This window comes from Scardinius erythrophthalmus, assembly GCF_964197995.2.
Source record: "Scardinius erythrophthalmus genome assembly, chromosome: 19".
NCBI classification, from domain to species: domain Eukaryota; kingdom Metazoa; phylum Chordata; class Actinopteri; order Cypriniformes; family Leuciscidae; genus Scardinius; species Scardinius erythrophthalmus.
This window is the reverse complement of record NC_138239.1, coordinates 8,870,446-8,886,317: the sequence shown is the minus strand read 5'-3', so window position 1 is coordinate 8,886,317 and position 15,872 is coordinate 8,870,446. Positions and strand designations below refer to the sequence as shown.

General features: G+C 40.0%; 2 protein-coding genes across 2 annotated transcripts; both read left to right on the top strand.

The window, feature by feature from the left end:
• Window positions 1-6,555: 6,555 nt before the first annotated feature.
• nkx2.9 (NK2 transcription factor related, locus 9) lies at window positions 6,556-7,428 on the top strand (the record flags this gene model as incomplete). Its single annotated transcript, XM_081393951.1, has 2 exons — window positions 6,556-6,706; window positions 6,905-7,428. 2 exons carry the CDS (start codon window positions 6,556-6,558, stop codon window positions 7,426-7,428), a joined length of 675 nt encoding a protein of 224 aa, XP_081250077.1.
• Window positions 7,429-13,942: 6,514 nt separating this feature from the next.
• On the top strand, window positions 13,943-15,564 carry nkx2.1 (NK2 homeobox 1; the record flags this gene model as incomplete). Its single annotated transcript, XM_081393941.1, has 2 exons — window positions 13,943-14,388; window positions 14,888-15,564. The coding sequence occupies exons 1-2, from the start codon at window positions 14,022-14,024 to the stop codon at window positions 15,562-15,564; spliced, it is 1,044 nt and encodes a 347-aa protein (XP_081250067.1). The 5' UTR covers window positions 13,943-14,021.
• Window positions 15,565-15,872: the final 308 nt, after the last annotated feature.

Here is a 15,872-nt window from a genome sequence, read left to right as displayed (position 1 = left end):
TAGATACCACAAATTGGTGACATGGATTAGACATTTTCTTTCGCTATTGTTGGTCCTGAAGATGGCTGTTGTTAACATGCCTTTCCTGAGTTTTTTCCTGCCTTGCCCTCATGAGCCTGGTATGCCATTCAACACATGACTGCGGATATTTGAAAATGATCTACGAGTTATTGATGCTTCAGGGGATGCCTGGCCGGAGGTAAGACAGAGAGCTGTACTGCTTCACTGCCTTGGCACAGAGGGACAACAGACTTTCCACTCATTGCCTAACACAGGTACGATGTATAAGAATGCAGAGGATGCTTTGAAAGCCTACGTCGTGCCAAAAGGTTTCATAGTAGCTAAATGCCATGCCTTCCGTAAACGCTGTCAGTAGCTTCACAAGGCAGTTTTACAGTATGTTGTAGCTTTGCGAGAGGTTGTTGTTTCATGTGAATTTGGTGCCAGTACTGATGAAATGATTCACAATCAGTACAGAATGTGCTTAGCCCACGAATACGTGACATAATTTACTAGAAACTGATCTTACACTGGACAGAGTCGTTATGAAAGCAAGCCAGATTGAATCTACTGCCGATCAGGCTAAATCTATTTCAAATTCCCGCCAAGTTGCCGGCCCGCCCCCATACAAGTGGTGCAACACACAGTAGACTAACTAGGAAACCATCACATGCACCTCTTAATTCTGCTCAGGTGTGGAAAGGAAGTCTTGCTTTCGCTGTGGATCGGAGGAACACTTGGCTAATGCTACGAATTGCCAGGCTGCAACTGCAACATGCTGGAAGTGTAAAAATATTGGACATTACACTAAACTGTGCCAATCAGTGCAATCAAATACGCATAAGGCCTGTGAAATTTGAATTAACATTAGTTAATTAGTTAACATTAGTTATTGTACTGTACATGGAATATACAGCTTGTACTCAAAGCATTACTAACACAGTGACTATAACTACTTCTGACTCACAGACTTGTATGGTGGATTTGGTGGTTGACACTGGGTCTTCCGGATCTATCCTTCCCTACAGTACTAATGTATGGCATTTCAGTAACGTTGTGCTGTCGAAACCCGCAGTCAGGCTTGTGACATATTCAAAAGCCCAAATGTGGCTTGGTGTTTGTCAGCTAACATTTCCCTACATGACCACTCAGTTCCTGCTATGTTCTTCATTGTGGACAAAGGGACTCCACTCATGGAGAGGGACCTAATGTCTGCTCTGCATGTGAGGATTGAAAACAATCAAATCCTGCCTCCTAATGTCCTTTCTGTTCCTGCTTCTCAAGTGCCAGTCTAAAAATGTTCTACTGTTTTCTCTACCATCAACCTGACAAATGCTTACTACCAAGTGCTGCTGCATGAAGACAGTCGTGACCGCATGGCCTTTATTACATATGACAGACCGTTCCGTTTTTGTTGTTTTCCATTCCTAAAAGATTGGCTTCAGTACCTGCAGAATCACCATCATCCTGACCGGCTTGTCAGGGGTTGAAAATTACCTGGACAACATTATCATCCGCAGACGTGACATGACAAAGTACTTCAAGCGGTCTTACAACGACTAGAAGCTGCTGGCTTGCAGCTCAATAAAGGCAAGTGTCGCTTCCGGCAAACCAGCCTGCAGTTCTTGGGTCGTACTGTTTCAGCAGAGGGTCTTCTTCCTGAAGAATCACGTGTACAGGCAATTCTCAAAGCCCCTGCACCTTGGACTTATGTCGTGGTACAGTACATTTATTCCTGGTTTTGCCACTGTTGTAGTGCATGTGCATGCCTACAAGATCCAAATGGATTCAGCTGGTCAAAAGAGGCTGAACATAGTTTGACCAAAGTTAAATGACTGCTAGCAAACAACCCTGCTTTGGCAGTATTCAACCCCACATTACCCACGATTGTCTCCGCTTCTGACTATGGTCTGGGACCCATACTTTCTCAGGTCAGCCCGGATGGCATTGAACGAACTGTGGCTTTTGCATCACGTTCGCTGTCTACCGCTAGCGTAAAGATGCCACCATAGAAAAGGACATGCTAGCATGCATATGGGCTGTTTAGAGGTGGCATACATATCGTTGGGGCTGGCGTTTCACTCTACGTACAGATCATCAGGCACTGACAACCCTGCTCACCACTAAGGGTGTCGGTGTGCTGGACTTTGTGTAGCAAGGTGGTCTGCATGTCTCATGTCATTGTAATTATGATGTGGTTTATGCCCAGGTTCTTGCTCCTGCTGGTTATGTCTCTTTTGACCTTACCTGCTTCTCCTGCAGATAATTCTGTTGCTCCAGCTCCTGATGAGGAGTTTGTTGCTTTTCTATCTGCCGCCTGTAATTCTCTGTATGCTGCTGATGTGCTTCCTGCTATAACCAAACTTCGTATATACATTTCTAATAGTCCTTCACCCAAGGGACTGGACCTTGAGTTGTTGCCTTACTATAAACTGCGACTGGAACTGTCTGTTAAGGACCGTTTTGTCTTTCGGGACTCAAGGCCGATTGCACCTGCTTCTCTTCGATCTGTGCTGGACTTCATAGCGCATGAAGGACATCAGGGAGAGGTAAGAAACAAAAATATGCCATTGTGATGTCCACTGTTGGCCAGGGATGGATGCTTAGGTTCATAATGCTGTCTGCCCCTACCACGTGTGTCAGCTCAACTCAACGACAAAACTGTCAAGACACGTTCTGCTCCTCTCCAGCTGGTGTCACTGCCAGATGGACCATGGCAGAGAGTGACTGTGGATATAGACACTGCTGCATCCCACTGAAGGTTAACGATAACATTAATTGACTGTTACAGCAAATGGCCTGAGGTCTCTTTTATTCACACGGGTCACTACGGATTTTGTGGTTTCAGTTTTTCACTGCCATGGAAATCCATTAAGTATAGTTACTGATAATGGTGTTCAGTTTACATCTACATTTCTCTGCTTTTCTGGAAGGAAGGAATATTCGGCAGGTAATGGTAGTGTAGAGAGGTTTAACCATGTGCTCAAACACAGAGTCCAAATGGCCATCCAGCAACATCAGCCATGGAAACCTGCGGTAACTGACTCCTTTTAGATGTAGTGCCACTCCACATGCTGGAACTGGTACTTCATCCTGTGCACAAGGCTGTCTATTTTTCATCTGCTCCTGCGCAACCACCAACTGACAGGACTGTTCGCCAAAGGGTTACACAGCTGCTACACAAAAAGAAAAGTACACTGATGCTAAGTGGAGTGCTCATACTCCTTTCCAGGAGGGGGATAAAGTGAGGGTATGGAACCCCTTGTAAGGGACACAGAAAGTTTACTGATCCTCTCACGGTTACTGAAAGACTGGGGGTAGGTACATGAGTTCTTAGTGATGGAAAGACATGGAATGCTTTACATCTCACAGCATTTCCATGTGCGCCAACAACTCCTGCTGAGAACAATGCTCACTACACAAACGCTCATACCACTAGAACTAAACGTTATGTTCGGAAGCCTAGTTGGTTTAAGGACTATGTCACTTAAACTGATGTAATATTCTGTTCTTTAAAAAGGGGGGAAATGTTGTGTTCACAAGTGAATATTGTTGACTCCTATTTTGAAAATGAAGTCTGAACTGTTGAAGTTTTTTTAATAAAGAAGATGGATGAAATTCGCTACTCCTGTTTTGTGTGCTTTATTGCTGTTTAATAACTCCTGACAAATACCAGACCTTCATAAGAGAAACAAAGTTATTTTGATTAAAGATTATGAGACACATGCATTTTATTAAACAATGTGCCCGGATAAATTATTTTTAACAAATACTGCAAAATTCTATATAAAAAATAAGAACTGTCAATTTTGATTTTGTGGTGACTAAGCATGAGATGGTTATTAGAATACATTTTTAAAATGTAAATGTTTATGTGACTTTAAAGTTCTCAATGTATTTATGTCTTATAATCTTTCTTGTGTGGGTTTTATGTTTGGTTTACTTTTTTCCTTAGCAGTGCTGTCCCGAAAATGTGAGGTGGGTTATGAGTTTCAGATCGAGTTCACAGGCAGGCCATTCTGGTTTTATTGTTGAGCTCTTGAGTCTTAAAAGCTCTGTGTCAGCTTGTGGAACCTGATTTTAAATGCATAATATTGGAGATCATTTTTTAATGTAATTTTTGAATGGATTTTCTGTGTGTGTACAGGCGCACACATGTGTGGATGTGACAGTGGTGACACTTGATCCACATTTAAAAATACATGGACTTTTTTCTTTAAATAAATTAAAAAAATTTGCTCCAAATGTCATTTTTTTCTAGGTGTGTGCGATATGTATCAAGTCCGTTACACTCAAAATCACAGGTGCCATTTTGTCTTCTGATGTAATTGTTCATACATCTTTGAATATTTCTTAAAGGGATAGTTCACCCAAAAATATAAATAAATTGTCATGATTTACATTTTTTTTTTTTTTTTTTTTTTTTTTACAATTTTTCAATACAATTATCTGTATTAATCAAAGCAACCTGAGCAACAAATTATTTCCTAATTGAGAATATTAGGATATGCTGAAATTCACAGAACAATCCCCGTTTTCTTAACAGTGTGTAAAGTGTTTTAACATAATGATTTTAAATAATATCTGGTGAGAGTCTAATATGTGTACCCACATCTATGTAAATCCCATGAAACTATCTTTTTTTATTATTATTGGGCTATTGTAAATATAAATATTTTGTATCGGTTGGTCTTCGCGCGGAAATGTTTGTTTCTGTAGATTATTCTCTGTTTCCCGTTGTCTGACTCCTTGGGTTTGAGAAGTCAAACAACAAGGGTAAATATTTGACACTGAAGAGCTCTTGGGTGCTTGAGAGTGCACACTTTTCCTGAAGCATACTTCTATCCGTGGGTGTCTAATAGATTAAGGAGATACGAGAGGTCATTAGAAACTAAACTGTGTGCCTACACGGGTCTTTATTGATACTATGAGAGCGTGCGCCTAAATTCAAAGAGCTTGGCAAATATTTTAATTTACTTTATAGCCTACAGTTTAACAACATCCATAGAATGCAGCATGTCGTAGTTACTAACGGAAAACACTACTTAGAATTAAACCTGATACAACGAAAATAATCATTAGCCTATATAAAACCTTTATATATAGCCTAGCCTATATATTCATCTCGTCCTTATTTTTTGACATTCGTAAAGTTTAGTTTTTTTTTTTTATTATTAAATTCAATTAAATCTATTTTTTAAAAGACTTTGATTAATCAGGAGACAACTTGAAATTTGATGGAAACGAAAAGTCTTTTAATTCCGTTTGGAAACGCATAACTAATAATTCAGTTTAGACGTAAGCAGCTAGACGTGTAGCAGTAGATAGTTGCCCAGATCCCGTTCATCCCTATTCAAAACCATGACAACATGAAACAAGCTCGGATTTATTCGAGAAAGTTAAAGGACATTGTGCGGGGGCGTCAATCAAGCATTATTTCAGGACTGAACAAATGCAAAATCTTGACTGGAACAAATGCTTCCAACGGGTCTCGGACGCGGGGCTACATTTCCCTCTTTTGTTCCTGGTCGCTGGTTGGCATGTATTTGTGTTCCTTTTTCGGCCGACCACCCAGGACGACTAGACGAGAACGGATACCCACTCTGTTTGGGAGGGTCTCTGCAGTCATCCAGAGCGCGCTCTCTCAGGAATCATCCGAACCCAGTGATGCCTCGTGCACTTACTGGTGAGGTGAAGGAGTATGCAAGTGTCCATAACGACATATTACTGTTTCCTTGATGTCTGGATCTTTTTTGGAAGTTCTTTATTCCTGTGGTTATCTCGGATTTCTAGGAAGAAATAAACTGTTAAGTTAAATATTCATAAATAAGAAAATTGCAGTGTAACTTTGAGTATAGGTGCAACTTTAAAACATAAACAGCTAGGTTTTAATTTCATATCTCAAAAATCTACTTGATGGAGGACATGTTTGTGCTTCTTACAGTGCACAAAGGGCAGGCTATTTTTCCATGAGCCCAAGAATATATAGATTTCATGAATTACCATAAAATATCACCCTAGATTTAACCCGTGTTTGTGCAATAACACCTGCAATAAACGACATTACCCCAATAAACGAATTAGAAAAACCAACTCTGGACGCTAATGGATCACTTTGTATGCAAATATCCGATATGTTATTTGAGCGGGGGAAAGAAGGGAGGGCTCTTGTTGTCACTTGCCACCCAAGACGTGATTCAGCCTCAACAATTACCATTATCTGTTTCCCACTTTTCACGAATTCGGACGAATCAGTAATGATGAAGAGTGTTACCCTCCATCATTGTGAAAGTAACGGGCTATTCTTTGGCGAGTTCACACCTACCATTACAGGGATTTAAGTACACGAGTCATTGAGGTACTTAGAACCCCTAAGTAGGAGAGGCCTGAAAGCAGCCAGCAAGTGCTGTTTATATAAACACCGCGACATCAGTGTACACATTGTCACTTGGATGCGCGTCTCGAAAACGCACACATCACTTCAGCACTGCGACTGAGGATAGCTCTTCCACACCGAGAACCAGACCTGGAACTAACAGCACTCCAGCGCTACAGATGGCTATTTCGAACAAGTTCAGTTTCACCGTGAGAAGTATTTTGGATTTGCCAGAAAACGACTCCGAAAGCATCGCGCACCATTCTCCAGTGGACACGTTTTCCGTATCACCTTACTCGTCTTGGACTGAAAACGACAGAGGACATATATGTAAGTTTCTTAAAAAAAAAAAAACATTTCCAAATCAATTTTAAGAAAATGTTTCAAACGTAGCCTACATCCTTTTTTTCATGTCCTATTAATTAGTGTCAGTTATACGTGTTACCATTTGGTAACCGTAAAGTGCATACGCATGTTTTCCCCCCCAGAGATAAATAAAAGCTAATCGTTTTTTGTTTTGTTTTTTAGCATCAGACGAGAGCAACCTCGAGGCTTCACCAGACTCCACAGGCCAAGATGTGCTTTCAGTGGATACAGAGCATGAAAAGAGGAAGAAGCGACGCGTGTTATTCTCCAAGGCTCAGACTTATGAACTGGAGAGACGCTTTCGTCAGCAGCGGTACCTGTCCGCTCCAGAACGAGAGCAGCTCGCGCACCTGCTCCGTCTCACGCCCACGCAGATCAAGATCTGGTTCCAAAACCACAGATACAAAATGAAGAGAGCGCGGATAGAGTGCGCGCAGGACCTCAGTCAGCCTCCGGTTTTGCGCAGGGTCGTGGTGCCCATTTTGGTCCGAGATGGCAAACCGTATCAGAACTGCTCAATCGATGCAGAAAAAGGAAGATGCATCGTTCCACCAACAGTCCCATCCTCATCCTTCAGCGTTCAAGGTTTCCAGTCTTTACAGCAGCAGACGCCCTTTGCGCTTTTCCCCACATACCAGCACTTTCCCAACACAGCGGCCTCCCGTCACCACTTCTGTGTTTGGTGAGACTCACTTGAACTAACCACACGAACTATTTCGAGACTTACCCCACTGGACAGCGCATGGATTCAAGTTCATTCAAGTTGTTTTTAATTACATAAAGTCTTAGGTCTATTAAAGTAGAAACTTTCAGCGTTGATATAAAAGGAATAAATAAATGCTGTTTGCACATATTATGTGATCTGTTTAGTTTTGTTTTGGCCCGTTGCGTTTTGCAAATTGTTTGTGTATTAATTGATGATGTGTATAATTGCTTAGATAGTGTATTTTTGAACAGTTTGTATTTGTTTTAAACCAAAAGTTTATATATCAGTGAGAAAAAAATATATGTTTTATACAGTGAACAGTGATTTGGATGAAATGGCATCATCTTAAAATGTTACACGTTTTCGTTCTTTATTCTTCTATGTATTACAAAAAAAAACTGAGAATAAAACATTTTTTTTAGCAGTGTATAGCCTACTTCTGTTTGAATCTTCCATACAAATTGTGTTTCATATTAAATATTCTTTCAGCATGAAATCACTCCTTTTAATCATAAAGATTTTAAAATATATCAAATATATTCCCCCTTTATTGTTTGTCATTTTAGTATAATTCGTTCACCTTTCCGTTAATCCCCGCGATTGTTAGAAAGTGTTTGTATAAAAGATCTCAGATTGAACTGAAAAGAGTAGCCTACGAGAATTAGCGCACAGCAAGAGGTGAGTGCTTTTGTGATGTTAAGACGTCCACTTTCACCCAACAGAGCAAATAACCATCTTAAAGAAAGAACCCTTATTTAAGACTCAACAGTAAACACTGAGGAAGAAATATAAGATGCACAATGGATTTTGATTCTTGTGTGATTCTGGGCTTTGCGCATTTATTTATAGGCCTACCGCGTACAAGCACTTTTGTTCGTTTTAAGCGTGTAAACTGATTTGAGTGGTGACTAAATTATAAAATCGAAGTTCTTAAAAATGATTCCTCAACATACAGCAGCAAAAAAAGAACAGCAGCGGTTTGTGACAAACTGCACTGAGACTTTAGAAAGTTCAAGCAACTCACGGCCTCCTCCATATTTTAAAAGAGGGTGATCATTGTTGTAAGTAACATTAATGAAAGAGGCGTGCTTTCTCAATCCCGAGCTTGTCCCAATTAATTCAGCGACCCAGTTAGTATCATCCTTGTCACCTGGTCTTTTGTCCCCTCTCTCAGGCCACCTTGTTCTACATATGGAGGGGACTGACCGCAGCGCTCTCTTCGCTACATCTTCCCTAAAACACTTTTTTGTGTCGTCCTCTGAAAGGACCATTGTGTGGCTTCCAAAGGGACCTAGACAAAATCCGCAGTGTCTCAATTCTCGTGATGTTTAATCAGTCCCGGGTGACAAATTTATGGGCTTTAACAAGACAATGGAGTTTTAAAAGTCGTTGGGTTTGGGGAGTGACAAAGACAGGCTTTTAGAGGTCTTCCCTGGTTTATGGCGAGACTTGGCCACAACAACTTGGTAGTAACATAGTAAAACTCAACAATTACTCTAATGAAGTTGTGTTTTTCTCTTAATAGGGCCTACTGAAATAAATCGCGTGATGCACTAAAATAAACTTAATGCACTAAATATACAACTGATACATTGAAATGTCTGTACAAAAACTGATTCATTGAGCAGACCAGATAAAATGTTATATAAATGTCCCCCTAGGCCTTTTATCTGATTTTAAACATTTGTGAGTTTTAGTCGAAACAGTTTTGAGGTTAATCGATCTTATTTTGTGTCTCTGGAAAATAGTGAACTATGAGATTGTATTATGTTGAATATCAAAAGTTGTTAATGAGGCATTTGTGGACACATTAATGTTTTTAGATTTGTGGAGTAAAAGTTATATTTTTTTATTTTAAAGTAAAAAGATCAAATTAGACACTTTGGGTAAGATGATTTAGCACAGAAGGCTGTTACTAGTTTTAAATGTGTAATTAATGGGGTTATTATTCAGACTTCCCATTTATTAGATGTACATTCCAGACATCTTTGCTTGCATTAAAACCTATAGTTTAGTTTAGAAATCACTGATTCATAGTGTTGCTATTATGACATTTCTTCAAATAAAATATGGGCAATTAAAAATGAATAAACAGAATAATTTTACCTTTCAGATCAATCTCTTTCACTAGGGTTCTGCTTACTGTGGTTATTCAATTATTCAAATTGTCAAAATTCAATTTTAAATAGAATAGTTGATTTAGTATTTTACATCAATGATACTTTAAAAATATATAAATATTAATTCATTTCTAAAAGTAATTTAGCTTATACGTTCTAGTTTATGGGGGGGGGGTGCTCTTTGAATTGAATAATTTTACTTTTTTTTAAATAAATTGTACTAATTTTGCAAATGTTTCTCTTTATTTCCTATAGTAAAAACATTGCTTGATGCATCATTATCCTGTACATGCTGAACGTATATCTGAATAGGCTTACAACTTAAAAGTAAATGCACATTGTTCCCCCATCTTATATGTAATTCCAAATGCGTTTTTATGCCTCCAGTTGGTCTGTCAGACTTTACTTTTTAATAACTATAGAGTGAAACAAGGGAGGGAAAGCGTGACATCATCCATATGTGATGTCCACCGTGTTGGCTGCCTGGCTGTGCGCAGTGCCACTCTGCCATCTTGAGGTTCACAGCTTCCGGTGGGCCTGATCAGGGGTGCGTTCCCCTTGGGCCAAATAAATACCATAGTACGATCTTCGATGTATCGTTAAAGAAATCAAGACTGTTTCCCAAAACTGTACTGTCGCAAATTTGTCGTTCAACCGCGTTGGTTAACGATGGAACGCAGGTGGTGGAGTAACTTATTTTAATGAATCTGTTTGAGATCATATAATTGCTAGATGTCTTGCTATAAATTACGGACATGTCATCTGAGGACCTATTCTCGTTTTTCCCAGTTATTTTGCTTTATTTCCAGATTCAATCATACGTAGCCTAATAGAGCACGTTCGCACATGTACACTCTTCAAAAATGGTGCTTTAAATTTCTTGACAAACTAAAAAGACGTAAATTTTTTCGGAACTATAGCCTACGGTTATCCGGACCACACCTATTTGGTGGGTAGGGTGGGTAGGGTTAGGGCTAGGGTTAGGTTAACCGTATAGTACATTCACGTGTGGTCCGGATAACCGTATAGTACCATTTATTCGAAATAAAAGATGTAGATTTCACTGAATGTCAGCTTGTTGTTGTAGGGTTTTTTTATGTTTTTTTTTTTTGTTTTTGTTTTGCACAAGATAATGATTTATAAAGTCCACATGTCAAGTAAACAAGAAATTATGCTTCTAACCACAGGTCGAGCTGTAGTTCCAACCACAGAACTGTGCGATGCTGTTTTCCAATGTTCGATGGAACTTTGGTTTCGGGGAAACACCGACTCGTTGATCTAGTTGAACATTTAGCTAACGATGCTTTCGGGAAAAGCACCCCTGATTTGTCTCAGAAGGAAACCAATATTCTCACACAACTCTCTCCCATGAGTGCTCTCTGTACAAACTGTTACTCTCCACTAGATGTCACAATAGCATCGTGGAGTCTAAAGTTTGCGTCCTCTGCTCTGCTGTCAATATTTACTGCACCCGAGCGTCAACAGCACTCCCGTCCCACCGTAAACAAACGTTCAATAAAACACATTAGGAGAAATAAGCCAAATATAGGCTATAATATAATATAGGCCTATAGGCCAAACATAATATAATATAATATAATATAATATAATATAATATAATATAATATAATATAATATAATATAATATAATATAATATAATATAATATAATACGCATTTGACTTCATATTTTCATCTATATAATGTATATTGGAAACGTAAGCCACCCAGGTAGCGCTGAACAAAACTCCGGTTTGTCAATAGAAAAAGATGTTAAAAACAACACAAATCGTAGCCTACCAGTAATTGCCGTTAATTGACCATGATAGCCGTACTCCAGTAGAGAGCAGCGAGCCTGATTAAGATAATTAAGAGAGCCTTTTGTAAACTGGATCAAGTATGCCGAACACCTTGAAAGCAACGTTGGACGCTGCATAGTTTTGACACTAATTGTTATAATTGCACGCGCGATTATCATCTGCACAAACTACGCCCACCTGTGCTAACTTCAAACTACAGAGATGCGCAGTTGTCTGCTTGTTTAAGGAGGTTCACGTATTTCATTTCACTGAAATGACAAGCTGACTATCACGATCGTTTTCACTAAGCTTGAGCACTGCCCAAAGATGTGAACGCTCGCTGGATAGTAGGCTATGTAAACATTTGTAAGGTTGAAAAGAACTAAAGTGTTTCTCATAATCCTGTAAAATGTTACGAATGTGTTGTTGGCCTTATATTAAAACTATTAGACTTACTTTGCACATCGGATTGGCTTTATTGATGGTGCTTTTTGTCTTGCCATTTGAAAATATTCATTCTGTGACCACCAGAAGACGCTGTATTCCCTCGTGTCAAAGGTTTTCGGCTAATCCTAATAGAGATGGTTTATGTTATTCTGTTTTTTTTTTTTTTTTTTTTTTGGTCTTATTATTTTGGCGTAAGAGCAATTTGACAGATATACTATTAGGTAGGCTAGGCCTATGTATGGGATGACCAATGTGTGTTCCTGTTACTCTTCAGGACAGCTCGTTATTTCAGATTTGAAACACTTTCGTGTTCCACAAGATCGCAAAGAAACAAAGAAATACATAGCGAAAAAATGCCATTTCCGAAAATTATAACATTTGAATTCAGGTAGAAAGCATAAAAGCAAAATAGTGCAAATTTGTAGGCTATTTCCTGCTTTAACAACGTGATTTTATACTCGGAATTATTTAATCAGACTCCGACTGATTTTTTGCATTTCTTGGACTTAGGTTGAGCTGTTTTGGTCTATACATCCAGAAAATGGATAGCATGATATCTTTAAAAATATAAAAACACAGTTGTTTATTTAGCCACAACTCTATATTTTTAATTAGCCTAAAAAACACATCTTAAATCATAAACAGAGTCTCTGTTATTCCTTATTGCTGAAACCATAAGATCAATTTTTTTCATCTAAATCTGTTTAAGGTTTTTCTTTCTTTTTTTCTACTTGCCGATTTTGTTTAGAAGCTTGCAGCGCCTAGACTCTCGATGAACGCAGGTCTTGACAAAAACGAAAGTTTAAACCAAATATTTAAGTCTACAATATGAGAATCTTACCCACTCACTTGTGATTTAGCTACATGTATTGTTTAACCAAAAGACATGAACTCTTGGTGTCCCAAACGATTGGCAGTTTTAAATTTGATACGATAATGGGTGTTATTGTCTGAGTAAAAGAACGATAGATCGAAAATAGACGAAAATAAAATGAAAACATGTCATCCTAAACAATAGTATCCTATTAGTTGTAATGTTAGACATTAGAGTAAAATATTAGCGTTGTTTTGAAAATAGCAACAAATTAAATTTTTATATTTGTTAAAATAGAAATATGATGAAATCGCTAATAATAATAACAATAAAGAATATAAAAAATGAAACGTGTCTGCTTAATTTGTAAAATTAATCTTGTCGATTCTGTAAAGTCTACTGTCCAATCATACACATTTCTGTAAAATTATTTTTCCGTTCTGAGGGAGAACTATAGGGCGTCGGGGCGCATATGCATTATTGAACTAACACGGAGTTACTTCAGGACTTACTCAGGTTATTTCAGCGTCGTTAAATTTACCTGAGAGCCTCTCCTCCTCCCGAGTTCATTCTCTTCAGTACCGCGTGTCTGAGCCCGAGTGCATGGATGGGAATTTGGACGACACGCTGCCTATGTCTAATAAAATCAAACGGAAACGGGCTTAATCATTTACTTGGCCTCTTAACACGCTCATATGTATTTATTTATTTGTCAGTCAGTGTTCCTGAGTCGTTGCAAGGGCCCTTTGCATGTTTGAGTACGATGGAGCATAATACAAACACGCCTGCAATCACCAGAAGCCTCTTGTGGCCATTAAAAGTCAGTAGTTCAACTCAAGTTTTTTTTTTTTTTTTTTTCAGAAACTGAGTGGTTCTCAAAGTCTGAAGTCCGCATATGCTCTCACATCAAGGGGCCCTTATAAACATCACTCCAACTGTCAATATTTCATCCTTTGCTGTGTTCCTTGTCGTTCTCGCGAGCACCACCGCGAAATAAACAGCCTCGCGCGGGAAACGAACTATGGACGATTTAAATTTACGCACAGGTGTTGTTACATGCGCAAATGTTTTCGGGGTTGGGGGATGGCATGGGTAGCTGAAGACCGCGTAATAGAAATTGTGCGTGGGTGCACAGATGATAGCGCTGCTTTGTATTGTTGCCCTGGCTGCTGATGCCCCGCCTCTGATGGAAGCCTTAAACCTGGCACCAAGCTAAAACAAACGAAAGTCAGCTTCGAGCTCCCACTCAAACCAATTAAGGCGGACTCCAGTGCACACTCATACGTTTCCATCCTGCTGCAGCGACGGTGAAACAACAGGAACAGAGGAGCTGGCCAAAAAAAAGAAGGAGAGATTGCCTTGCCTTCTAATTTCTCCCTTTCCAACACAGAACAATGTCGATGAGCCCTAAGCATACGACTCCTTTTTCTGTATCCGATATCTTAAGTCCTCTTGAAGAGAGCTACAAAAAAGTGAGTATGGAGGGGAACAACTTGGGGGCTCCACTTGCATCGTACAGACAACCCCAAGTCACGCAAGCGGCGATGCAGCAGCACCACATGGGCCACAATGGAACAGTACCCGCTGCCTACCACATGACTGCAGCTGGAGTTTCCCAGCTGTCACACTCAGCCATGGGGGGCTACTGTAACGGGAATTTGGGCAACATGAGCGACCTGCCGGCCTATCAAGACGGGATGAGAGGCAGCACGACGGCCACCAGCTGGTACGGGACGAATCCGGACCCACGCTTCTCTACAAGTACGTGAGGCTGAGCTGTATTTGCAAGAACCGTTTGTGGATTTTTATACAAATATTTTAAAATATACTGAGTGCATTAAACATGTCAGCTATGAAATGTGCAATTTTGAATTTGGTTGGAGCTGTTTAGTTAACTTTATAGCTTGAAAATGTGGCTTTTGGCAGTATTAAGGGGAAATATGTTAAGCCACCCACGCTTTAAACGTGCAAGGTGCAATTATCTAAATCCAAACAAACTGTATCAATAAACAGACCCTTAAGCGCAGTTCTAGTGTATGTCCAACGCTGGGAACAGTCTAACAAGATGCGATTGCGTAATAGTGCACAATCGCAATATTTGCTCTTTTTACTGTGCTGTTATAACTCACTGAGCTGAGCGTTTGTATTATTATTATTATTTGTGGTCATTATTAGTAGGAATTATTGTACTGCTTGCTGTTAAATTGCAAAGCTAAATCAGACTGTTCGGTTTTATGTGTTTTTCTGTTTTTGTTTTCAGTCTCTCGTTTCATGGGTTCCTCGTCTGGTATGAATATGGGCAGTATGGGCACTCTGGGTTCTTTGGCGGATGTTGGTAAAAGCATGGGTCCGCTGACCAGCACACCTCGCAGGAAGAGACGGGTACTCTTCTCCCAGGCGCAGGTGTACGAGCTCGAGCGACGGTTCAAGCAGCAGAAGTACCTCTCCGCGCCGGAAAGGGAACATCTGGCCAGCATGATTCACTTGACTCCGACTCAAGTTAAAATTTGGTTTCAAAACCACCGATATAAAATGAAAAGGCAGGCCAAGGACAAAGTGTCCCAGCAGCAAATGCAACAAGACAATGGCTCCTGTCAGCAGCAGCAACAGTCTCCAAGGCGGGTGGCCGTGCCAGTGTTGGTGAAAGACGGCAAGCCATGCCAAGGCAGCAGCCATACACCCAACACCGGTGTACAAAACCACCATCACCAGGGAGGAAACGTCATGATTATGTCCAATAACAGTTCTTCAATGGGCCAGCAGCATCAGAGTCAGCAGGTAGGCAGCGCCGGCCAGTCCCCAGATCTGGGCCAACATGCTGCCAGCCCTCCATCTCTTCAAACCCAGGTGTCCGGCCTGTCACACCTGAACTCTTCTGGTTCCGAATATGGAGCGACCTTGCCCTGCTCTGCTCTGCTTTATGGCAGGACGTGGTGACACCGGAACAGACAATGACACAATAACAAAATGACAGGTGGATGCAGATGATCTGTACACTCCGCTAAAAAAAAAAAGACCATGCGAACATTGGTTGCGCTCTGAAATCCTTGTCTCCTTTCTGGAGGGAAAAGTGACAAGGCTGCAAGCGACACACACGAGGATTGCCAAATGCCAAAAGGTATCAAATCTTTTATTGTGAGGATGAGCGCCAAAACACCATTAAGAAGATGGAATTATTTATATATACACTAGATTTTAAACGGAGACTGATTGAAAAGCTAAACTCACAAATATACTGTCATCCT